Source organism: Melopsittacus undulatus, chromosome 5, assembly GCF_012275295.1.
Source record: "Melopsittacus undulatus isolate bMelUnd1 chromosome 5, bMelUnd1.mat.Z, whole genome shotgun sequence".
Taxonomy (NCBI): domain Eukaryota; kingdom Metazoa; phylum Chordata; class Aves; order Psittaciformes; family Psittaculidae; genus Melopsittacus; species Melopsittacus undulatus.
The window spans coordinates 63,640,437-63,667,631 of NC_047531.1; the positions used below are offsets into that span (position 1 = coordinate 63,640,437).

The 27,195-nt window shown below is 42.5% G+C and overlaps 1 protein-coding gene across 1 annotated transcript in view; it reads right to left on the reverse strand.

The window, feature by feature from the left end:
• ADAMTS3 (ADAM metallopeptidase with thrombospondin type 1 motif 3) overlaps nt 1–27,195 on the reverse strand; it is a 99,997-nt gene that overhangs the window by 57,239 nt on the left and 15,563 nt on the right. The window contains exon 4 of the mRNA XM_005144135.3: nt 8,326–8,482. Within this exon, the coding sequence (XP_005144192.1) occupies nt 8,326–8,482 (157 nt within the window). The remainder of the gene's footprint in view (nt 1–8,325; nt 8,483–27,195) is intronic.

Genomic DNA, 27,195 nt, shown 5'->3' on the forward strand with positions numbered 1-27,195 from the left:
TTCAGCCTGGAGAAGAGAAGGATCTAGGGAGACCTTAGAAGCACTTCCAGTGCCTAAAGGGGCTACAAGAAACCTGGAGAAGGGCTTGGACAAGGGAATGTAGGAACAGAACAAGGGAAAATGGCTTTAAACTGATAGAGAGGTCATTGAGATGAGCTCTTAGGAGGAAGTTCTTCCCTGTAATGGTCCTGAGGCTCTGGCACAGGTTTCCCAGAGGAGCTGTGGCTGCCCCATCCCTGGCAGTGCTCAAGGCCAGGCTGGACAGGGCTTGAAGCAATCTGCTCTAGTGGAAGGTGTTCCTGCCCATGGCACAGGGGTGGAACTGGATGAGCTTTAAGGTCTCTTCCAACTCAAAACAGTCTGTGATTCTATAAAATCTTGCCAGGAGCTTATTGTTCTTTCATTATATGTTTAGTTGACACTACTAATCTCATTTTGGGAATCAGGCAGCTCTAAAAAAGGACCATCTTCAGTTGGTTACTCAGAGCTTCTACACAGCAGAATACCAGCTCTGGCAACTGCTGTGCTGTGAAGAAGACACAGAGTGTTCCTAGTATTTACCATTACAAAGTACCATGTGCAGGGTTTAACATCTTATCATTGGAGGCAATGGTGATGCTCCCCTCTGATATGACACTGGGATTGTCCATTATGCTGAAGACATGCAAGAAGGGCACAAAGAGTGCTCCTTACTTTGGCATGTCTTCACTTCTAAGGACTTTTATGAGTATCATCTGTAAAATGAAACAGGGTCCCTTCAGCTGCTTTACAGAGTATTTAAAGAGCTCTGCTATTTGTTATTACCACTGTTTGTTGAAAGTTTTCCTCTTCCTATGCAATTTGGGTGCATAAGGAGTTTTTCCTGAGACACTGTATAAGCCTTGGACAGGCTGCAAGTTGCATGTACTGACTTGAATAGATACTTTTCTCCATCTTTTTCATTTTCCCTTCATACAGATTTCTGTGTGTTTTACTACCTTGGCTTTGGGTGCCTGCATCTGGAATCAAGCCTTTACCCTCGGTTTTATTTAAGAACAATTTTCCTTTGTTATTGCCAAGAACTGAAGATGACTTAAGCAGATGGATGTCCCTCCTCCCAGTATCGGGAGGTGAGCAGAGCCTCCCTGATACAGACAGAGCACATAAGTCACCTTCTAGTGCTTTTTGATCCATTCTTGTTCAAGTTTCTTTCTTTGTTAAAAATAATTTACAAGCTTTTCCTCAGCTATTAAGTCTGGGTTTTCTTTACTCATACACAGAGCAAACAGGATACAGGCTGTACAGCAGAGACTGTGGATCTTATACTAATCTTATGAATTATAATTCCCTGGCTACAATGAAGAGACTCTGCCCAAGCACTGCATCACTCTGAACCTTACTTTCTTTATCACTGCCTCACTGATAGCAGTGCAGTGGGTCTGAAGAGGTGCACTTTCTGAATATAATTTCTTGCTGTACCTTGAATTTTGTTAGTTGCATCTTATTAACTCTAGTTTCTATTCCTAGTTTTGCCAAAGACCTGTTTGATTGCAGCAGGCTACGGTTGACTAGACATTCAGCCCTGTTGCCTAACATGTCATGGAAGTGCTTGTTGTGTATTAACTCAACCATTCATGTAGGGCAGTTATTAAACCAAGTGTGAAAAGTCAAGGCTGGATGGTGTATCTGCCAGGAAACACTCAGCTACCTCATTGGCTACTGAATTTCTGGACACAAGTGAACACTACTGTTCAAAAAGGTTTTACTGAATAAGAGGTATTTGGACATAATTGGAACAAGGGAAATACCAACTAGGAAGGGAAAAAAATTAATGAGAGAAATCAAGTGCTGGAACATGGGTGTAGAAAGACTGTGGGATCTCCATCCTTGAAAATACTGAGAACACAACTGCTGAGTTGTTACTGTGCTTTGATTCCATGAAATGCTGAGCCACAGAGATCAAGCAGATAGGTGCACAAAGAAAACTGAGAAATGTCCTAGAAGAAAGTATCTATTCAAGTATATAGACAAGAACCTTAAATTTATTCCACTCATGGCACAAATTCTGGATGCTCACCTAAGGGAAGAATTGGATTGGTTTTACATCTTGACTCTGGATGTAAATAGCTGCACACAGAAAGATACTGGTGCTCATCACTGAGTTCTGGCAACTCATTGTTTAACTGCACCACCCCACACATAATTTACATAGCTTCTGAGTTATGTTTTGTGGTCATCAGTTGATTCCACAGTTGTATTGGCTGATACTGATACCCAAGCAAGGAAGGTTAAATCTAGTTCAGGTTATGCCTAACCAGGCTGAGAGCACACTTCCGTCTGCACTGCAAACACACGCTCAAGCCCTTGGAGAGGGCTCCAATTCCACTGCACTCAAAGATATTATTCATCTACTTCCATTTCTAGAAGGGCTTGATGGTTTTCTCATTATTTTTCCTCCCACCTCTCCTCCTCCTCCTTATATCCCAACTCTTTTTCCTCATCCATCACCAACACTTATTTTTCCTCTGTACCATGCTGTGCTTTTCCTCTTTGGAAAGTACTTTGCTGACTACCTGTCCTTTGATTAAATAAACTTCCACCTGGAATAAAAAGGAAAAAAATAACTCCACAAACCAATATTAAACCAAGAATCATAGAATACCAGGCTTGAAAGAACCTCAAGGATCATCTGGTCCAAAAGAACTTCAATGAATCCTATTAAATTTTTATTTTATAGGGGAAGGCTGATTTAAAAGCCAAAGCTGCAGCAGTTCTAGATAAAGATGCAGGATGTGTTTAGCTGATGGCATACACAATACAACTTACACAAGAACACCTACATTGTAATAAAGCATGCTACAAGATGGGGTGTCCTGAGTCTCCAATGAAATCAATCCCCATTATTACTGATGCACAAACTTGGGTGCTCTACCATGTGGTACCTAAATACCCTCCACCACAACAGAGGTCATGAAAAACTGCTGAAAAAGAATTCACACACCTTCTGGCATGACGACGTCTCGACACTAATGTGCTGTGGGAAGTGCTGAGAGAGGTCTCCAAAGCACGCAATAGTCTTCCTATTCATCTACCTACTATTACAGGGTTTAATTCCCAGGCAACCCGGAGCAATTCCCAAATCATTTCTTCCTCCTACGTTTCCCACCTGGGACAAAGACACTTGAACCCAATGCCATGGAAACCCCATCAGCCACACAAGCATTTTGGGTCTTCAGGGAAAATTAAAATTCTGAAAGGAAGCTGGGAGATAAAGGCTCCTATTCCTTGTTTCTCACTGGTAGAAAGTAATTACAAAAATACTTTAATCTCAAGTGCTCTTGGGGTGAATAGGTTGTCATTTAGAAAAACCATTAAGATGTGAAGACCAAGATAAAATAGGAAAATGTGGAGTACAGTGTGCAAACTCCAAGCTGAAGGTTGGCTGTCACCATTATGTTATATAACAAAAAAGCATATGGAAAGAAATAACAAGTGATCAAAGAGGAGGAAAGATAAATCAAACTCTTTGTGATCAGCTCAAGCAAAGTACAATCCAAAACCTGCCTCATCCCCCACTGATGGAAATCTGAGTCTTCCCACTGACTCCAGTGGACTTGGATCAGGCTTTTATGTTTCTGAGAGTACAATTCAGATTTTATTTTACCATCCTCCTGAGCCCAACTGAGTAGAACTTGCATAGAAGGCCTCTTGGGTGCAAATTTGATACTGAACTTGACAGTTCTTTGCCTGTTTCTATTGTTTCTTGCATGCTTTCAAGGAATAAGGTTAATGATTCCACATCTTGGTGATGTTTGTCAGATTATTAACAAAGGAGAACAGATTCTTTCCATCCTGTCCAGACAGAATAATATCATCATTACACTTGCAAAACCTTCCAGCTCAGCCTTTCTTTCCATTCCTAAGTGAAAAGCTATTTTTGTGATAAAATCCTGAAGATTTATTTAAATGATGTTTTAACATGATAACCTCATGTATTCTTCTAGTATTGTCACAGGCCATTCCCTCTCTGACCCCTAGACCTCAATATGGGGTCTTTTGACCTTTATTTCTTTTTGCCCTTAGTCATAAGTATTTGTAATTGAGCTGCTTAACATTGACCATTTGGTAGGTTACAAGTGGCAACCCATTACAGCTCAACTTAGAAGTTCCCCCCTTTCATTCTGCTGGATTAAGGTCTGTCCTGGATTCAGCAGCAGCAGTTATTTTTCTCCTTCTTAGTAGCTGGTGCAGTGCTGTGGTTTTGACTTTCAGCCTGGGAACAGCGCTGATAACACCGGTGGTTTTACTTGCTGCTCAGTAATATTTACTCTGACCAAGGACTTTCTGAGTCTCATGCTCTGCCAGGAAGGAGAGGAAGCCAGAAGGAAGCAGAGACAGGACACCTGACCCAAACTAACCAAAGGGGTATTCCATACCACAGCATGTCATGCCCAGTAAGTATATAAACTGGGGCCAGTTACTTGGAAGGGCTAGATCACTGCTTGGGTTGAGCTGGGTATCAGTCAGCAGGTGGTGAGTGGTTGTATTCTCTCCCCTTGCTATTTCCTTTATCATTATTATTATTGTTTTGTGTTAAACCTTAGTTACTGGACTCTTCTTATCTCAACCTGTGGGAGTTACATTCTTCCAATTTTGTTCCACATCCCTCCAGGAGCAGGGGGGTGGAAAAAGCGGGGGAGTGAACAAGCGTCTGCATGGTTCTGAGTTACTGACTGGGTTTAAACCATGACAAGGTCATAGGCTATTGGCACTGGAAATAATACCTCCTCCTCCCCTTGCGCATCTATCACCTTTGGTAAAGCTGAAAAGGTTCATTAGGATTGCTGCCCTGGTACCATCATTAAATGCATTTAAATTGTGTTTCTCCTCCAGTACAAGTCACATGAAAGTATGCTGAATTACCTGAGAGTATGAAATTCTGAGAGCCACCTATTTCTCTATATTCCTACCAAGCCTAGTAACAAGGTCCTCTGCAGTCTGAGCAGCCCGTTTCAGTCCACTTGCTGTAAGAACATACCTGCTCATTCATACTCTCCTACCATGTTCCACCTCACTTCCAAGCACAGATACAAAGTTCCAATCATTTTCTCAAATTCATACAACAATTAGGACTGTACACGTATTCTGGAGACGTGGGATGAGTATCCCTATTCCAGCTCATGATTACATTGAACATGAGCTGAGCAGTTCTCATGCAGTTTTCTGTGTGACTCCTGTCTGACCCAGTTTTCACAAAGAAGAATAGTCAATAGTCTTTTCTGTTCCCAAGGGAGAAATCAGCCTTATGCTTGTTGATGCTGTGTCACATGCTACTATGTTTAAGCAGTTTTCAATAGCTGGGGCTTCCTGGGGGAGGTCTTGGCCACCATCCTGTAGGAGAGGAAGAACTTCCTGTCCAGAAGAATGAACAGCACTTACACCATCAAACAGGCTCACCCAGTGCAATGGAGACCATGGGTACCAAAGTAAGTGGTTGGTTTTAAAATTATTTTAACATTAACTGGTCAAGAGCTACTGCTTCTTGCAGGTCCCCGCATGGCCTCACATTAGCATATGAAAGATCAGGTTAAAAACAATATTGTAAAACAAGATCCTTTGAATTAGCAGAATATTCACATTTCTTCCCCCTCTTCTGCTAAGTGCTTTGAGAGACTCTTCCCTATGTTTAATGGTAAGACAAACCCAAAAAAAACTTACAAAAAGACTATGAAGATTGTGCGAGAATTTCAGTGTGTGAAGATGCAGCAGCTCCCTTCTAGCACAGATACACAGAAGGAAAGAAAACCAGGGCTTATCCATAAACATTAACAGGTTTGCCATCCCACAGCATTCCTCAAATGAATGGGGACAGATTTCCCATCTGATTCCTCAAGTGCTTCATGTAATGCACTCTTAAAGAAACCAACCTCCAACAAAGCAAATGATGACAATACATAGTTATTCCTCAAGGAGGCTACATCCAGCCATGAATACCATAAACAGAATCAGTGTGGGGTGCTATTTCAGGGGTAGGGATATTTTACTGCAAAATGGGAAAGACTAAATACATGGTACCCAGTAGCTTGAGGCATTCTAGTATCTTCTCCAGAAACCCAGATTTCTGGTTCCCACCTAAGAAAGTTCACTGAAACTTCATCACTGGTAACAACAATAAACAGGAAAGAGAAGTAGATAGAGTATTTATGTATCCTTATTTCCATGAGAACACAGTACATGAACCAATAAATGCTCCACTGCACTCCAATCGTTACTAAAACTCAGAACTCCTACGCTCACTCTGTCCAATTATTTGCAACATGTCCAACAAATTCCCAAATGTTATAAAATCCAGCAGGAATGTCAGATGTCCTATCAGGCCAAAAGCTTCTTTTCGCAGACCAAAAACTTTCGGAAGTTTTCATGACAATAGTATCTTATAAAAGTGACTTCTTGTCAAGAGAGTACAAGACAGTATGTCCTATGTCACTCCAGAGGAAGGCTCCTACACCACGTTTACCAGTTTTTATAACAACTTTGCTGACAAGAAGAATTTTAAGTACTTTTTTTATCTTAATGTCTAGTTAATTGAGTCATCTGTCATCTATCAGTGAAACCTAAATATGGGGCTGAACTTGTAATCTGCCAGCAGCCTGTAGTCCGCACTTCTGCCTCTGGCTGGGGCACTGGGATTGCAGGGCAGAAAGCAGGGGCAGTGAAGATCAAGAAAGATGCTCATGCATCTACACAGCACACTACTTACCACTGCAAACCATGTCACAGTGGCATAATAGCCAGGACTATTTCCCAAACGCATAAAACTTTAAAACTGCCAAAAGTAGGTAAGAAGAGATCTCCTGTGAACATGAAAGGGCTTTGAGAAACCTTGTCTAGTCGAAGGTGTCCCTGCCTGTGGCAGGAGGTTGGAACTGGATGAGCTTTAAGGTCCCTTCCAACCCAAACCACTCTGTGATTCTATGACTCTGTGACAGAGGCAAGAGATGCCAAATTCACCGAAGCAGACCCAGAAGGTCTATTGTCAGCTGCTTACTCTGTCTAGCCACAGTCTGAGCCCACCAGCCCAGCTAACAAGGCTTATTTAGCACTGTTTAATTGATCGCTCCAAAGAGATGCATGAGCTAGATTTGAACAGCTTCATCAAGGTATCAAAAGCAAAGTACCTTTGGCAGCACAGGTCTCAGAGACCAGCAGGTTGATGAGCCTGCATGGTTCAGGCTGCTGCTAGACCCCGAGCCTGCTGTAACACTGCTGTGCCACACTGCTGTCAACAGCATGGACTTACCTTCTGAAAGACTAATTAAAGTCTGGCAGGACTGTATTCAAAATGGCTCTCAATTCCTACTTGCTTTTTCAGAGACAAAATTCCAAAACCTCATCAAATAATTTAAATCCATGAGGACTGGCGATGAGAGGGTGCTTGACTTCTCTCTGCTTAATACTCCCATCTAATTCTAGTTCTGTGTGTTGTATGTGGTTGTTCTAGTTCTTCTCAAACCCTTTCAAGTTCCAAGAACATGTGAATGCAAAGTACAAACAGGAATTTGAGAAGCTGAGAGATGTTGAAAAAAAGGCAGAGCACAGAAGGGGAATGGAGCTGCTCTTTCATTCCTGGCCCATAGTGTCAAACCCCTGAATGTTCTCTATGTAACGTGTTGGCTTGTAGTGGTTAATTTAGGATTAAAGGATAATATTAAAAGGAGGGAAATCTAAATATACAAGCAAATGCATTAAACTACATGATGATTATTCTCAGGTGGACCAACCACATCATCTTCAAGGAGGAGGGGAATCCCTGGATATGTCTAAAGCACATATCTGATCAATGCAACTGCCTTCCAACTGCATTAATTGCAAGCAGCAGAAGCAGGAAAACAGAAACAGTGTCAGCCATTGGCACAACTGAGCTATCACTGAGGAAGAAATAGAACCCAAACTTTAAATAGAAGTTGTATGGGCAGGCAAGCCATAGTAACAGCTTACAACATTGAAGTCAGATGAGTATCTCCATTAACATCTCCTGGCCCACAGCATCTTACCAACTGATGCAGAGCTCAGACTTAAATCAGTACAAGCTTTTCCTTCAGTTAAAGGAAGGGAAAAACAAGCATTTTGCAACATTTATTGACAAGAACTCTTCATGGCTGAGCTCTGGTCTACACATGTGCTGCTCTTGGCAGAGAAACTGCATGTGCGACTGATGGTGGACCTCAGCAAAACATTTAAAGGCTTTCTTTTCAAACAGTTCAGTCAAAACTGCCTCTCTCAAAAGCTGCTGCAGGCTACAGTCACCTGGAACAGATCTGTGAGCAACCAACACAGGTACTATACCTTCTCTATGGACATCAGGGAGCATATCAGTGAGATGCTGTGCTACAGCTGATCGCCTGTACACCATGTGGATTCTCCCCTTTTCCTCTTCCATTTGCTTTCCTCTTTCCAAAGGCTCAATGAAGTATTCATCCTTATTGGTTCTTATCATTCCAGCCTGGTGAGGAAGAAAGAAAGCATGCCAATATGTCATTTGAGAGCCTCAAGACCTGGCCTGATGGTTTAAAAACAAGTATCAAGAGAGGTGAAGCATGAAACACTCAGCATATTGCTGTACTGTACAACTCAAATTACTCCTGGCCTTCCTGTGCATGGACTTCTTGTCAGAGGCGATACCTGCTGTGCTCTGGGGCTGTTCCTCTGGCTGAAGACACCACTCAAAGGCATGAAGCCAATCTTGCATATGGGTGAGATGCATCACCCCTTCAAAATCATAGCTAAGACTAAAGTCAGACTGGGGTTTACTGTCAGTATGCTGTACACAGCTATTTTGTAATCTACACATGGCACATTGTTTAAAACTGTAACTCTTGACTATCCTTCCAAACCCTTTCTCTTTATGTCTTCTGCCTGTAAGGGCTGTGGGACAGGTCTGCAGATGAGGCAGATTTATCCTGGTGCTTACTGGAGTAAGTCTCACCTGCTTAAGTCCAGTTTATGGGAAAAGAGATTCATGCACAGGAGGGAAAAATCTCTTAGAAAGCACCTGAATATAAATCACAGTAAATAATGGTGAAGGAAATCTGGTGATGCATTGAAGGAAACAGTCACTTAACTCCCTGTTTTTATCTAAGGGCAGCAAGACTAAACTTCTTCCAGCACAGCCAGTAAAGAGCAAGAGCATCATGCAGGGGAAAAATGGATACAGAATATTTGAAAATACTGTAAAACAGCAATGGGATATGTGTTTTGAGGAATCTGTAAGTTATTATCAAAGACACTCAATAACATCTTTGTGTAAATGTAGCAGAACAGCTATTAACAAGCAGTATTATTATGATCTTCCTTCTCTACAACGCTGCTCTTCTTCTTGTGAGTGATACAGGGATGGCTCCTGGAGCTGATCTATATCATGGGGCTGATACACCTTCAGCTACAGCTGAAGCTATTTACAGCTCACCGAATGATGCACTGGTTTTTCCCTCAACCCAAGAAATTCCTGTATGAGAGCTCCATTGCTGTAACCTTGTACCTGAAGATTTCATTACTTGCAAGGTCAGAATTACAGCTATGGCTTGGAGTGAACCTGTAGACACATACAAAGCATGAGTGCCAAAAAAACCCACCAAACCCATAAAACCAAAAGGAGACCATCCTGACAGCTCTGCAATCTGCTCTAGGGCCTCCCCAGCAACAAATGGAGATTATTATGGTCTGAGTTTAGATAATTTGTTGAATACAAGCAGACAGAATTGTGACAGAGAACAAAAAATAATAAAATATTCTAAATTCATGAGCAGTTTACAATTTGACCCGGTAGGGTATTGGGCCATCTACTAGCTCATTCTTTGCTGAGATGGATTGGACCAGATGATCCTTGAGGTCCCTTCCAATCCGGGATTCTGTGATTCTACGACGGAGTACTTCACCACAAGCCTTCCATCTCTGTGTGTTTTCTTACATCTACACTCAGATTTTCAGATAATGAATTTCTTCAAACATTGGCTAAACTACACAAGTCTCAACACTACATTCTTTCTTTGTTTTCATTAGGTGAGCAGTAGTAATAAGCAAGATTTGGGGTTGGAATCACATGTCAATCACATGCTGGCATCACAAGTCAGCTCTTCATGTGGCTGGTACACATAATTAGATTGGAATTAAGAAGTCCTCTTCACATGTTAATGGCTTATTTGCTTGCCATTTTCCTGAGCAAAATGAAGTTTCAGCCCTACAGTTACTATGTTACTGGTGCAGACCTTGTCTTGGCAAAGAGGTTTTTTGGTAAACAACCGATTTTCTGTGAAGCTGTTGCCTATGAGTTGAAGGCAGTTCTATCCAAAAGCAATGCTCAACACAAAAGCCAAGCTTGGCCTCACTTTCCACCTTCAATGTGTGGGCTGCTGGTTCTTCTCTGTGTTAAATCTACAAAGGAAAAGCCACAGTCGTATTTCAGAGCATGGGTGTGCCTTGCTGTAAAAGCAATATAAGAATCATCCACAAGCATCAATGCAGTTTCCATTTCCACAGCTCTCCATAAAACACTTCAACAGACCCAACACATTCCTTAAGCCACAACAGTGTCTGCTCCTTAAAAGTCACCCAACTTCACAGTAAGCCAGCCCTGTTTACATGAGATAGTTGCTACTTTAAAAGTCAAATTATTCATTAGGAGGAGCAGTACCCAAAGCAAACATCCCATTTCACTTAATTATGCTGAACTGAACATGTGATTCACTAGGAAAAAAACCCCAAATTTCCAAAGTACAACCATTGAGATAAATGGCATGGAGAGGCTCTCTCCGGGAGACACAAAACACACCTGACAGAACAGACTGAACCTCAGTCCACAAAGGCTTGGGAGTATCTGGCACTGGTACTGCAGCACATTCAGACAATGTGCAGCATTCTTCTTGCTTTGGCATACACCTGGAATCATGCCTGGCATCAAGTCCTGTTCCCTTCCCAAGCTGGAAGTCAGACTGTATCTCATACTCACCTTTTTTTCCCTTTTAAGACAGCTTTATTATTTATACAGACACAAGATGTGCTTCTACCTTTTGTTCACCCTCACAGCTAGTGCCTGACTCCACTAATATCAGTGGATTTTTATGTCACTGAGGGGACCCGTACCCATAATCACAAGTGAACGTGACACAAAATCTGCACATAGAGCTGAAGGGCTGGATTTCCACCCGGTTGTCACCACCATAGGGTTCCTAGAAAGCAACATCCCCTACAGAACCAGTGCAAGAGCAAGGAGCTGATCTCCTGGATGACTTGTAAAGTCCCCTGGCACAGCAGAGAAGTTAATGAATGATACAAGCTGCCTTGGAGCTGCTCACTCAGACCAGAGGCTGTGCTGACCACATGCAGCGACATGCTTCATGGAAGAACAGTGATTCCTGTGGCCCCAAGTGAAAAGGGAGACAGGGCAATTTTGAGGTTGCAGTCAAAGGGCCAGACCTAAAGGGCTGATGAAGGAAAAACATGGAAAGCAAAAAAGAACACACAAAAAAAGGGGGGAGGGGAGGGGGGAAGGGAAGAAAACAGGGAGAAGTGGGGAAAGTAGGGAGGAAAAAAGAAAAGGAAGAAAAAGGTGAAAAAGGTTGTTGTGGTTTAAACCAAGCCCCCAACTCCCAGAGAGTTAGGAAGGAGAATCCAAAGAATGTAGCCCCCATGGATTGAGATAAGAACGGTTTAATAGCTAAGGCATAACACAGAATCACCACTGCCATTACTACTACAAATAATAATGATACAGCAAACAACAAGTGAATAGAATACAACACCTCACCAGCCACCGACCCATAACTCACTCCACCCTGCCCGGCCGAGCACTGCGTGCTCCCTCCTCCATTTTCCTCCAGCTCCCCCCTCCAGCTCCCTCCCCATTGCATCCTGGGCATGACGTGCTATGGTATGGAATACCTCATTGGCTAGCCTGGGTCAGGTGTCCTGTCTCTCCTTCCTCCCGGCCTCCCCTCCCCGGCAGAGCACGTGCTCAGAAAAGGCCTTGAACAAAAACACCCTCAAAACATACTTGCTATCAGCAACCATTCCCAGCCTGAAAGTCAAAACACAGCACTGCACCAGCTACAAGAAGGAGAAAAAATGACTGCTGCTGCTGAACCCATGACAAAGAAGAAAAGGAGGGAAAAGGGGAGAAAATGATACACGGGTAACCAATGTACAGGGGGGTAATACAGAGAAATTGTACAAGGGAGTTAAAGGAATTCCTTTGCTTAAACAAAAGTATTGTCTGTCCTAAGTACCTGCCATTGCCACCTTGCCAAGGCATTGATTACTGCTGGAGGGGAAGAAGCAGATGCTAGTTCTACTGACAAAAGCAGATGAAAGGTCCTGCTGATAAGCCTGGCAGAGGCAGACTGGGCGACCAAGCCTTAAGACCATGACAAAAGCACAGATGTTTGGTCCTACTGATAAGTGGCAGGAGAAGCAGACTGGGCGCTGACTAAACCCTAAGGCCAGGTCTGAAGGTTAAAAGGTGTAAAGGTTAAGAAGAGGAAGACTCATTTACTTCATCTTGAAGACCCCTACCCACAGGAGGAAGACTCATTTACTTCATCCTGAGACCCCTGCCCATGATCAGAAGGGGCACTGCGCAAGTGCAAAGGACCTTCCGGCTCATTATAATACGAAGCGGGGATAGATAATAAATATGTATAGGCGGATTGAGCAACCTCATGTCTATGTATACCTTAAGAGAATAAATGTAAAGGGACAACAACCCGGAGGTGTGCATGCTTTGCAGGAGCTATCCCCATGCACCTCAGCACTGAATAAAAGCATACCTACTTTACAACTTTAACTAGTTGTGGAGTCTATCCGCACATCAAAAATGAGGGAAATGGGAGAAGAAAAAATGGGAGAGCAAAAAAGGTGGAGCAAAAAAAAAAAAAAAAAACAAAAAAAAAAACAACAAAAGAGAAAGGGGAAAAGAGAGAAAATGAGAGGTTTACTCACCAGCATTTCTCACTCACTTTGCTCCTATTCTCCCCCACAGCCTTTAGCCTTGCTGTACTTTGCTGCATTTGCAGCTATGGTTTTGTATCACCTGTGTGGAAGGTGAACACCTTTCATATGCTGTTGAGTAATGCATTTGCCCACACTCTGAGATACTTACCTTCACTTCACCACTACAGTAAACAGTACAAACATTAACATGCTCATTCTGACACATAAAACATGACTTAAAATTACTCCAGTGGGGTTATCTTACAAAGCATGTTGTAAATGAAAGCAGAAAAATTTTTATAAATACCGCTGGTTTGGGTTTTGTTTTTTTTTTTTCCTTTTACTGGAATTTGAGATTTAAAATCAACAGGGGCAGTTTGGGTGCATTTTATCAGCCTAGAGGTGATACACGGGTAACCAATGTACAGGGGGGTAATACAGAGAAATTGTACAAGGGAGTTAAAGGAATTCCTTTGCTTAAACAAAAGTCTTGTCTGTCCTAAGTACCTGCCATTGCCATCTTGCCAAGGCATTGATTACTGCTGGAGGGGAAGAAACAGATGCTAATTCTACTGACAAAAGCAGATGAAAGGTCCTGCTGATAGGCGGCAGGAGAGGCAGACTGGGTGACCAAGCCTTAAGACCATGACAAAAGCACAGGTGTTGGGTCCTACTGATAAGCGGCAGGAGAAGCAGACTGGGCGCCGACTAACCCTAAATCCATGTCTGAAGATTAAAAGGTGTAAAGGTTAAGAAGAGGAAGACTCATTTACTTCATCTTGAAGACCCCTACCCACAGGAGGAAGACTCATTTACTTCATCCTGAGACCCCTGCCCATGATCAGAAGGGGCACTGCGCAAGTGCAAAGGACCTTCCGGCTCATTATAATACGAAGCGGGGATAGATAATACATATGTATAGGCGGATTGAGCAACCTCATGTCTATGTATACCTTAAGAGAATAAATGTAAAGGGACAACAACCCGGAGGTGTGCATGCTTTGCAGGAGCTATCCCCATGCACCTCAGCACTGAATAAAAGCATACCTACTTTACAACTTTAACTAGTTGTAGAGTCTATCCGCGCATCAGAGGCAAGCTTGAATGGACAAGCCAGCTTGCTGTCCATCCCAAATCCCCATTCCCCCCCATTTCATCAATAACAGGAGCTTGAAATTTTCCAAATTAAAGGAGAAGGAAGGGCATAAGCAGGTATTGCATATTCAAGTCCATCTTCAATACATTTTCTTGCCCACCAGCTGTACAGACAAGCAGCAGATGCTCAGGCTGACTTGGAGAAAAGGCTGGGGTAGATTTTCAAGCAAGAAATAAGTAGTGGAATTTATTTTTTTCCAAAAAAGCACATTTATAGAGCAATACAGGAAAGCACAGTCTGAAATTCTAGAATGCCATTAATTTTACTACTTTTTCTTATAAATTAACCACACACCAGATTTCCATCAGCTGAAGGATGCAGGTTGAAATCTGTGCTGCTGGGAAGTTCATCTAGAACTATCTTCATGATGCTTAAAGTGCTTCCTCTCCCTGAGGGGACTCTTAGGGGAATGTCCAGCACCTTGTGTGCACCCACGTCACTGTGTAGTATCCATAGATGTCTTTACATGACCATTAATGTGTTTCATCCCTGCAGTATTCTTCCTTCTCCTCTACCCAGGCACAGAAAGCAGAGGGAAAAAAACCTTAATGATGAATTAAACTGATGCAAGTCTTGCCTAGAGCTCCTAATAAAAGGTAACTGGGAGCAAGGCCAAATCTGGTCTGGCACAGGCAGCCCACCTAGGATGACTTCCCAGAGGACACTACTCTTTACGGGGCAACCCACTAATAGAACAAAACCTGGAAAAAATGCCTTTTCCTTTTTTCTTTTTTTTCCCAATGCAAAAAGACACAGACAATAATAAGGGAATTACAAACAGCATAAAGCCTTGAGAAAATAACCTACAAGGGCAGGTTAAACTAAGGAGTTGCATCCTGAGCCAAAACAAACAGCATGTAAGAGCGAACATGATTCCATATAAATATGCATGGGGTATTAGCTGCAGGAGAGGAAAGAGCCATTCATTCAGGGAGCACAACAGAGAACTGTAGAGTGACCATTAAGAATGGACACATTTAACTCCGGTATTAAACATTATGGGTGGGATTTTTCGAAGTATTTTAGGAAGTTCAATGCCCCATTCCTAGTGGTTTGACATAAGGGCAAGTCATTTCATTCCCAGGCGTGTTTTGAAAAGGCCACCCTCAAAAGTCAGAATGTGGAAGGGTTTGTTGAGCAAGGAGCAGAGTTGCACTATTGGCCAATATCAAGTAAATTGCTGCTAATACTTGCCACCAAGCGTTACTAGAGAGGAGGTCGTTCAAGTCTACAGTGCATTTGATTTACAAACTAAACCTACAATAGAATATCCCGATCCTACCTGTTAGAATCACAGAATGGCTTGTGTTGGAAGGGACTTTAAAGCTCATTCAGTTCCAACCCTCTGCCATGGGCAGGGACACCCTCCACCAGACCAGGTTGCTCCAAGCCCTGTCCAACCTGGCCTTGAACACTGCCAGGGATGGGGCAGCCACAGCTTCTCTGGGCACTCTGGGTCAGGACCTCACCACCCTTACAGGGAAGAACTTCTTCCTAAGAGCTCTTCTCAATCTCCCCTCTGTCAGTTCAAAGCCCTTCCCCATGAACTGTTCCTACAGGCCCTTGCCAAAGCCCCTCTCCAGGTTTCATGTAGCCTCTTTAGGTGCTGGAATCTGATGTAAGGTCCCCCTAAAGACTTCTTCTCCAGGCTGAACAAGCCTAGCTCTCTCAGCCCATCTTCTCATGTAAATGTTTTTATTTTTTCATCCCAGCCTCCACTGCCCACCTCTATTCCAAGTTCTGTTTTTTCCTTCTTACTGTCCTCTCATATCCTAGACATGGTGGTCCAAACAGGAAAGCTTTTTTTCTTGCACATCTCTCTCTATGAAACACTCATTTCCCTAACTGCATATGAAAAATAGCTTGATGGAAATTAAGGTTTCTAAAAATCCTTTCTAGAGTTCTGAAAGATCTCTATCACTGTATTCATCAATGATGTTTTGCTCTTCCCACCTCCCATCCTGTCCATATCTGCTCCTCTCATTAGAATCATAGAATAGTTAGGGTTGGAAAGGACCTTAAGATTATCTAGTTCCAACACCATGCCACCCAAGGCTTCATCCAACCTGGTCTTGAACACTGCCAGGGATGGAGCATTCATAACTTCCCTGGGCAACCCATTCCAGTACCTCACCACCCTCACAGTAAAGAATTTCTTCTTTATATCCAATCTAAACTTCCCCTGTTTAAGTTTTAACCCGTTACCCCTTGTCCTGTCACTACAGTCCCTAATGAAGAGTCCCTCCCCAGCATCCCTGTAGGCCCCCTTCAGATACTGGAAGGCTGCTATGAGGTCTCCACGCAGCCTTCTCTTCTCCAGGCTGAACAGCCCCAGTTTTCTCAGCCTGTCTTCATATGGGAGGTGCTCCAGCCCCCTGATCATCCTCATGTTCTCCTCTGGATTTGCTCCAACACTTCCATGTCCTTCTTATGTTGAAGATACCAGAACTGTACATTGGTAAGCTCTTCACAGCAGAAGCTGCCTTCATGTATCTAGCATGGCTGCCTCCTGATCCATCAGCAGGTACTACGATAATCCAAATATACTACAGGCACATTGTTATCGAAACCATTGTATCTGCATACAAATGCTAGAAGAGAACTCCAACCAACTCAGCAGATGTGACCAAAATGATTCAAGGAATCTATGTTTAGAGTAGATCCAAGTATGGGTGCTACAGTATCAGTAACCACTGAAACCATTATCAGAGCCTACTGGTTTAATGCTACAAGAGTTGCAGGACTCTGATACATTGGGAATGTTACTAAGTCTGTATCAGGAGCTGGGATCCAGGACTAGAGAGCATTATTCTTGGACTCTTCTGTTACAGAGCACTGACCAACACAGGCTCCAAGGGAAAGAGTAGAGGAAGCAAGATGTGGTGTGGTTCCTCTTCCACTTCCTTGGAAAGGCCACATCACTCACTCTCACCAGCAAGGAGTGATGATGGAGGACAGTGACTGAACCCATGCTGCTCACCCCAAAGCTCATAAGAAAACCCTGAGAAGAGGGTGAAAATTGGCTTTTGGTGACCAAGTGTCATACCAACTCCCCCTGGGATAGAATTAACTCTCCCTTTTTCTCTACAAATCTCCTGCTATCACTCCAGCACTATCTCAGATGAGCAAGCAGTTGAAACAGCAGCCAGCTGTGCAGACACCCCTCTCTGTTCCTCTTGTGAGGATGACACCAGCACCACCATCACAGTAAGCTCTGCCTTCACCGACTCCCATTCATAAGAGTTTCTGTGCTGCCCATTTTCATATCACTAAAAACCTGTACATTTAAGTAGAATTACAGTGAATTATAGCTAAATACTAACAGGTTCAACTCCTCTCCTTTAACTTAAAGGCAGTGAGACAGTGCACAAAATAATTACTTTTAGTGAAAGATGCTTTCACCCCACTGTCCTTTTTTTTGGCTTCACTGTTATTTTATGTACATGTTTATCCTTACAATATTATATTTCAGCCAGTATCTGTATTTTGAAACCCCTGCATTTTTGTGAGACACGATGAATCCGTCACAGAGAAGGTAATAACAAAAATTACATTTTTAAACTGTGCCTAGTGCCCTTGTACTACAAAGAAAGGGTTTGTAAAACACTGACATGATCCTTTGGGGACCTGAGGTGTTAAATAGTAGCTAATTCTCCTAAGCCAGCTTTGAACACTGACAGAAGTGAACATTAAAGTTGCTTGAAGTAAATTGGAAATGCAATACTGAAATATTTGAAAATGGCTTTCTTTCTTCCCTTCCACCCCTTCTTTTTTTTTAATATCTTCCATTTTCTCTTAGGTGATAAATAAATGAGACCCCATTCTAAAACATTCCTCACAAGGATAAACTGTTTCTTGCCCCACACCTCCTCTCTATCCTCTAACCTTTCTAACCAACTCCTTTGTCATCAGAATTGTTTCAAACTTCAAAACTCTACTATTTTTGTTAATTTTGCTATTTCTTCTTTTCTCCCTTCCCAGCTAGAAACCAGGAGCAATATGTAAATACTTTTCTAACGTTAATGGGGGATTACATCTTTAATCCATTATTCTTTCCATATCTTTTGCAAACTGAGGACAAACTGTGTTAGATACACCAAGCCCAGCAGGCTGGAGGTGGATGAAGGCCTGCAAACCCCTGTACAAGAGACCTGCTTTAGTGGCACCTAAGGCATAAATCTAAAAACAGTCAGCCATCAAATCTATAATTGATGGCTATAATTAATGGTACTGCACCATGAGGGATGCATAATCAAGAGGACTTCATTGCATCCTCCGACACGAACATCTTCATTTGTATTACAACCAGCTTTTACCTGATGCAAGATATGTACACCCTTCTGTAAAACAGAGAGTAATTTGGAAATACCACATACCGTGACTTTATTTTGAAGATTTGAAATAGAGATGATTAAAGGCTTAAAAATTTAAATTCAACATCGTGTTCAAGGCTTTACATTTATCTCCACATGGAGTAGGTTGTCAGTAATACAAAGAGCAGATTAATAAGTGGGCTGGAGTTTGTTCAGCCACAGGAGGTTGTCCATACGAAGTTGAGCTGCAGTAAGAGACCTTGCTAAGAAATGAGCAACTGTGTAAAGAAATAAATCAGCAATAAGCTCAGGAATCCAAGGATTCAAAAATCACTTTCCCTCCATAAGAATGTCCAACTTGGAACCCTTGCACATGGGTGCAAATGTGAAGTAAAAAAGAGGGCCTATCTGGGTGGACTGTGCCTCAGAGGGAAGCAGAGGTGAGAAGATAGCAACTCTCACCAGAGCACACGTGTGTGATAGAGCCAGGCAGCTATTTGCCAGGCCAAGGACAGTGAAGAATTCAGTGGCAAAAAGGAAAACTGCCCCTGGTTTAGGGGACAGACTATGCCTGTGAGGAGGAATCTGCTTGCTTAGAAGAGTGAGAACTAAATCCAGTCACTACAACCAACATGGGCAAACACAGTGAGACAAGGTTTGTCTGCATGAGTTACAGAGCCCAGGGCTGTTCAGGTCAATTCTCACTTGAGTGCGAGCAAAGGGACTGTCACCAGCTAAGGTCAGGAAAGCAGGGTCCAAACAGACCTCGGTCTGTGGAATGACAAACCTCGCTGTTCTGTGTTTATGGTAGCTGTAGAGAAAGAAGTGCAGCTTGTGTTCAAAGAGGAAACAAGCCTGCTCAGGAAGAGGTTCCTCCACCATGTTGACACCTGCCCTTTAAACGGAGAAGGAAACTCTTCCTTTACAAGACAAAGGTAGGGATGCTCAGGCTATGTACTGGTAATGCTCCATATGAGCCCTCCTGCCTCACTTTCATCTGCTCCAAACCCAAGGCATTTCTTCATGTGGAACAGTGCATGCAATGGGGCACTTAGAAGTAGGATATGGGCAGCAGCAAATCAGAGAAAGAATCAAGACAAAGAGTGACAGATTGTACAAGCCTGCAAAAATGCAAAGGGATTACTCTCCTCCTGGAGACTTCTCCAAATCTTTGATTCCTTTCCATTCTTCAAAGCATGTGACAGGGCAAAAGAGGGCTTTATTTGACTGGGAGACGATGAATATTGCTCTCTCTCATCAAGCCCAACAGAGGAGACAGATAATGAAGATGGGCACTGCATGTGCCCAGTCTGCTCCCTGGCAGTGTTCAAGGCCAGGCTGGATGGGGCTTGGAGCAACCTGCTCTAGTGGTAGGTGTCTCTGCACATGGCAGGGGTTGCAACTGGATGAGCTTTAAAGTCCTTTCCAAGCTAAAGTAGTCTGGGATTCTATGATTTCCTAAGAGTACCCAAGACAAACTTCCAACAGCTTAGTTTTTTACACAGTAACTGGATCTATCACCATGCATGCCTTAAAAGCGAAATGCAGAGATACAGCATCCCTAAGTGTCAGAAGTGGGATATCTAAATCTATTCCCACTTAGGGCTACCAACAAAATCTCTTTTAACAGATTCTGCATGTATGATAACTCAAAATAAGAAAGTTGCTTGCCCTACCTGTGCAGTTCCAGCTACCAGCATCTTTTATTCACACAGCGCCAATGCTGACTGAGCCGGAACAGCAGCAAAAGGACTCAATGCTCAAACCAACACAAAGCTGCTGCCTCCCAAACAATACTGTCCTCTGACCATGCTACCCATGAAACTGGGAAGGGTTTCCAGGGCTCTCTCCCCACCCCTCTCATTTCTCCCTTTTTCCCTGTTGGACAATCACAGGCGGCTGACAGCTCTATCCTGCCACTAACTCAACAGAAGCCCTATTGAAAAGCATCAAGAGTTCTGTGTTCCTTCAATTTAATATCCCAGAACCAGCCAAGCAGACATCGCATCCTGCCAAGACAAACATATGGGACCTGGCAAGCGGGGAGGGGGCAGTTTCTGGAAACAACCCTCCAGTCTAAACTTCTTAAGGAGTCGTTATAGACATGCTTTTGTAAAAGAAACGGTGCTGCCTCATCTAAACCCACAGATTCAGTGCAAAAACACTACCACCTTTCACCTTCTCTGTTAGTTTAAGGAGTGTTCAGTCCAGTGACGGTGCAAAACCTGCGTCACAGCAACCTGCTGCTCACTTTTTTCATCCAAAGGAGAAACCTTTTTGGAGCTGCACTGAACACTGGTTGATTTATTGGAAGAAAAATACAAGCAAAAAGGATGCTTTGCCTCCGACCATTTTCCTTTGCCTACCTCCACCAAACCAGACCTATGGTGGGTGGAAATGGATTATACATTTCCTATGTGTGTACCTCCAGGGTTGTACCTTCAAAGCACTGGGTGGATATTATTTCTCATGCCATGTGTGCTCCGTATTTTGTCAAGAATCAACTGATCACAGATGGTTTGGGTTAGAAGGGACCTTCAAGCTCATCCCATTCCAACCCCCTGCAATGGGCAGGGACACTTTCTGCTAGACCAGGTTGCTCAAAGCCCCGTGGCTTTAAACTGACAGAGGGGAGATTGAGATGAGATCTTAAGCAGAAGTTCTTCCCCATGAGGGTGGTGAGGCCCTGGCACAGGTTGCACAGAGGAGCTGTGGGACTTCTCTGTCCATCCCTGGCAGTGTTCAAGGCCAGGCTGGTCTAGTGGAAGATGTCCCAGCCATGAAAGGGACTGGAACTGGATGAGCTTTAAGGTTCCTTCCAATAAACCAAGTCGAGGATTCTATGAAGTGGCAAACAAGCATATCTGCTTTGTCCTATGGCTCCATTTATTAAGCTAGCATGGATATACACCTATCACTCTCACACTAAAGCATGTCTGTCATCGGATTAAAATGATGTGACAGAATGCCTATAGATACCTTTCTGACAGTACACATACACTTTCATGCTAGATAAAAGATGTGGTAGATAAACAGTCTCCTTCTCCAGCTTCCCAAAGCATTGCTTTGTCATCAGCATCCACAAGCTTGGTGCTCTGTACCAAACAAGAATGATTAGCTCGGCCATTGGCACAACATATGTTGTAAATCTCAGTTCAGTGACACTTCTGTGGGTAGGTTGGGTCCAGCAACTCCATACATACAGATGAGCGCCAACACCTAAACGGAAAACACATCTGGCAAACTAAGGGAGAGTTCCTCTTCTGCTCATAATGCTCCTGACATATCTGTAACGCTCACCTGCTTTTTTAACCTTTTTCCATTTATTCTACCTTCTTTAGTTTTTGCTGGCTAGCTCACTTATTTGAGCACAAATTATGATTAATCAAAGTGAAAGCAATCAAGTATCATACATTTTCTTCTATTTGCAATGCTTCCAACTAATTCAGGCTCATCAATCTGTATTATCACAACATTGTGTACAACAGAGTGCTGATATGATAAAAGTGACTACAGATAATGTAAAAATCATGTAAAGTACAGCTAAGATTTTATATCAATATAGAAATCATACCAAAGTGACAATAATATATCACTTCAAATTCCAAGAGATTACCTCATATTACAGATCTTCTCTTAACCTCACTAAAAATGCCAAGAGAGATGTCCTCCTAAGGAGAAAGGTACAGGACATCACTCTGCCCCCAGCCTTGCCAAAATGCTGTTCCTCATCCATGGTTTGGATACACTTAAAAGAATAAAGGTATCAGAAAATGGACAAGCAAAGTCCTAGAAGCATGCTGATAGGTCACTGGAGAGTTAAAATCCTGCAGCATGGATGCACAGCTTAATTCTTCAATGCAGATCAAACATACCCTTCCCCCATGTGCTTGCTGGTGCAACTGGAAGTGTCACCAGGATTCTGATGATGCCCATCTAAAAACATTGCCACCACATGAAGTTATGAGCAGACCAAGTCACACACTTAACAAAGGCATCTTGGAAGGAATTTGTGAATCTGGGAGACAGCAACAAGAACCAATGAGAGTCTCCAGCCCCTGCGGTGGTGGGGGTGTCCCCATGGAGCTGAGGTTGGTGGCAGGTTGCTCAGAGGCTCATCTCCTGGCTCAGCAGAAATTGCTTCTCAGTCACGTAAGGGGATGTGGGCCCCTGCTGAGGTCCGCCAGGCAGGGCTGGCAGGGAAGGGGAAGAGCTGTCCAAAAGGACATACTTCTCTTGCTGCACATCTTCTGCATGTTAAAGTATTTATGACCTTGACATACTCAGCATGTAAAAAAATACTACACATTAGAAGAATACTGGAAAGAAGGAATATGGCAGGGCTTAGGCATTCTGAGGGGCACATGTTACTGATGCAGTCGCTGGGTGCCTGCAGATGGAGAGAGGAGGTCTGCAAAAAGTTCTCCCCCATGGATGCGCCACTAACCACACATGCCCCCTGAGGCTCATATAAGAAGCAGGACTTCATCAGCTCATTCTTCCACTTTGGAAGATGAATGTGATATAAAATCCATGTTATATCACATTTTTATCTGCAGCAGAACTCCTGGCAAAGCATTTCAGAATGAAAGCAAGAGCTCCTGAATCATTTTAGCCTCAATTCTTGCAGGCTATTAAACACACATGGCACAGAGCAGTGTTCAGATTTTTCTTATCAAGTAAGTGCCAAGATCGAGATAGCATTTATTTAAAAACTTTAAAGCCAGTTTTGAATCAAATGAAATATTCAAACAGCACATGTTGCTCAGCCAGCTGCATTATCCACACAGCACAAGTTTGTGAGTAATTATCAAACACCAGATTTTTAAAACAAAAAAAAACACCCAAACCATTTCTGCAGCTACAAAGAGAAATACTATTTATTCAACTGAATACCAGGATGAAGATTCAGAAACAGGATGAAAACATAGGAATGTTTAATATCCTCTTCCAAACTATGGACACAGCTCAGGAATGAGAAGCTAAAATACTCTCGTGCTAAAATACCCAGCATCAAGCTGATCAGAAACAATACACTTGTTTCCTTAACTAATGAGTGCTTCCTCTGGGTAATAAATTCATTTTAAATACAAACCTGTTCTTGATTTTAGACACACCTTGCACACACAGTGTAACCTGAGTAATTCATGCTGAAATTCCTCATGCTTGGTTTTAATCCAACGGCTGCCCCTCTCATAAAGGCTAAGGAAAAAACAAACTAAAAAAATTAATCAATGGAACCCCTTAAGAGTTACAGGAAAGCAAAAAAGGAAAAACAAACTTTGACTTTTATGTGGAAAAATATGTCTCTTTTTTTTGTTCTTGGAAAACAAGATTCATTTTAACAGCAAACTGCTGTAAAAAACTGGCATGCAAAATGCTTTGTCCCTAAAGAAGGAATTGTGGTTTTGAAGTATCAGTTACTAAAACCTGAAAAGTATGCACAGAACATGCTCAGTGCAGTCAAGTATCTCCCTGAGCCCAGCATACCTCTGTGGAGCTAGTTACTGAGAATTCTGGTCTTGGTAGCAATGACGGAAGCTCTGTGCTAATAACTATTTTATGGTGAAATAACATGGACAATGGCAAAACTTGGTCTGTGAAGGGGACCTGAAATGGGTGATTAGAAGAGGCACCCAGTCCCTTTGCCACAGGTCAACCTCAGGGTTGCCAGTCCTTGCAGTAAAACTGGTGTTTTCACAACTCCTGGAGTCATGGGAGCACCTGAGAATCATAGCTTCCCCTAACAAGTAGAAAGGAAAACAAAACCCAAGGACATACGATAGCCTTCAAAGAAGGAAAAACAAGAACTTAAGTGCAGTATACTCCAAAACTACAAAGGAAATAAAATAACCCTAAAATAGGAGTATCCCATGATCTGGAGGGTGGAAAAGGGAACACCTGAGGTCAGCACCACCATGTCTATCATGGTGCACAAAAGCAGTATATATCTGCTGCCTGTACACAGCAGTTATGAATGATGGCACAGAATCATCATGATAGCAAAGATATTCCTGCTTATTCCAAGATAATAGAAAATTCAGTCAAAACTAAGGGTGAAAAACCACTGTCAAATACCAGTTAGAGGAGAAACGGAAAAAGCACGTATTTTACACTGAATGGAAATAGTGTTGATCAAAAGCTAGGAAGCACCATTCCAAAAATATGGAAATGCCAAAGCTAGTAATATTTACATCAAAATCTGTGTAAAAAATCCTCTCAACGGAAAAGTAGTTTTACACATTAGCAATTTAGGTATAAACCAAGAAAGCCAAATGACAGTGCAAAGTTAGAAAGTTTAGCTGTTGTTGCATTGTTGCTGCTTTTTAAAAAGAGAGTCCAAGTAATTTATTAAAGTTATCAGCCAAGTTTCAAAAGTAGTCTAGGAAAAATAACTATCAGTTTAAAATGGAAGTGAAAGCAAGTATTTCACCCCATTAACAGGAATGTTAGTGTTGCAGCTCTGTTCATCATTTCAAGAAACTCCTGAGGAAACACGAGGTCAGGAGGATGGAGTGCCTAACTTCTATTTCCACAACTCTGTCAGAGCCTGAATCGGAGCATGGTGACTAGGGTTGCAGTGTGACATTCCCCTGCCCCATGAAGGTAAGAACTGGTCCACAGATGAGAAGCAACTACAACACACAAATCTATCTTCTCAGCCTTCCCGTTTTCTCTCAATAACCCTGCATGGTATTTTCTGCCCAGGCTTGTTTCTTGACTACTTTGCAAACCTCAGACCATGCAGCTCTGAGGTCAGATTCCAGACACAACCAAGTACAGTGCTGAATAAACACAGGACATCAAAAAAGGCTCTTCTGAATATGGCTTCTGTATTTCTACCCTATAAAACACAGCCTCAAACTTCATACGAACTCTACCATCAATAAGAACTTTTTGGGAGAGGTTACAACGATTAGGTTTGGAGAACATTGACTATTTCAGTATCTATTTACCTTCTCTTACTGAGACATGTACCACATGTGATAGGTGGAGGCAGAATATGAATGAAAGCCCAGTTAATGTGCACTATGCGTGTTATCAAGGGTCCACAGAAGTTACACAAGCTGGTTTTTATGACTAAAACTATAAAAAAGGGTTGTATTGAGTAATTTTAAAAGCTTGGACTATTTTATAACATGTTAGCTGTAAGACTTCAGGAATTAAAAAAATATATAAATTAAGAAGCATATGCTACTTTGTTACTAAAAAGCAAAAATACAAAAATTTCTAGAGAAGACAACCTGATTAAAACACCTCCATATTCATCATTAGCATAACCAGTGCAGCTTCAAATTCAAACTGGCTGTTTTTCCCACCTCCACCTACTCACAACATACTGTCAAGTGTCTTACTTAACCTTTAAATATTCCCTCAAATCTAGAAAGACAGGAAAAGGATGACTAGTAATGGTGTTAAGATTTCTCAGCATCATATTTTCCACCTGTGGCTATGCAGCCCATACACATTTTGGCAGACCTGAGGTAGTTCTTCAGTTCCCAAGCCAAGTGTTTTGGGCTATTCCTGTTGGATGCTCCGGAGAGCCCCTAGGAAGCCCTCAAAGTGAAGTCCTCCTTTTCTAAAGATTTCATAGACAACTTGGATTTCAACACTTCAGGTCACTCAGATGCCAATCTGAAATTACTTTACCTCCGCATCTCCTCCCTTCAGCTCTTTATCTCCTCCCAAATCCTCAATATACCACTTGTATCTTCTTGCTCCCCAGCACATGGGCAGCACTTGGCCCATCCATTTGGCATTAATGCTTCTGAAAACCCAGTTTCCAAGGTAGGAGCTGCATCACTTGGTGTGGCAACAGCTCCTCCAGCCCTTTGCTTCTGATGGACTTTTGTCCAGGCAAAAAAGTTGGCCAGTTCATTATGCAGATGATCATTCTGGAGTTTCAACTTTCTAGAACCAGATGAAATACTGTCCACAGCCAGCTAGACAATTATGCCTTGCTGTGAATTCCAAATAAGGCTTTTTTAGTTTCTAGCACACTTTGGTTTGTATCATAGTCCAGTGTTACTGAACTCCCAGACCAGACATCACGTTCACTGTGGCTACTAGAACAAGAGACAATGCAAAAAGCCAAGGAAAAAATCACTACTAGTGAAGTATTGCCTAGAAAACACCATACCAAACAGCTTTGGTGCCAGTCATCTCCTCTCTCCTTAATTGAAGGATGAGGAATTATGCAGGACTGTCAAAATAGGTAGGACTGATTCTACTCCCATCCTTGCTTCCAATTATTTAACAACCTGCTTCCAGTATCTCCTGAAGAGACCTCAAATATCATCTGGTCTACCCTTTGAGACCTTATTTTAAGATGAATATGAAAACTTTACTTCCAGTTATCAAAAAATGTCTACAAATGAGCCCTAAACCACCTCTACCATTTTTGAAAGGATATAAGGCAGAAGACTGCAAAAGATCCCTGCAATCTGACTTCCTCCAAAACCAATGGAAATACCCAAACCAGGTAACCAACAGGACAAGCTGTAGTCTCATTTTCTTACTGTTACCCTCCATCTACTGCACTGCTGGTGTGCCACCCAATGCTTTATGCAGCACAAGGATGGAAATAATCCTACCTAAAGCAGAATCCTCCGGTTCCACTTTGGGAAGGTACTCCAATAATAATATCCCATCCCAGAAAAGCTGTATTTGATACACAGCTTAAGGATAAAACAATGCATTCCTGCAAAAGAAACAGACAGAAGGGACAGTTGGATTGGGCAGGAGCCCGACTCCACCTCGAAA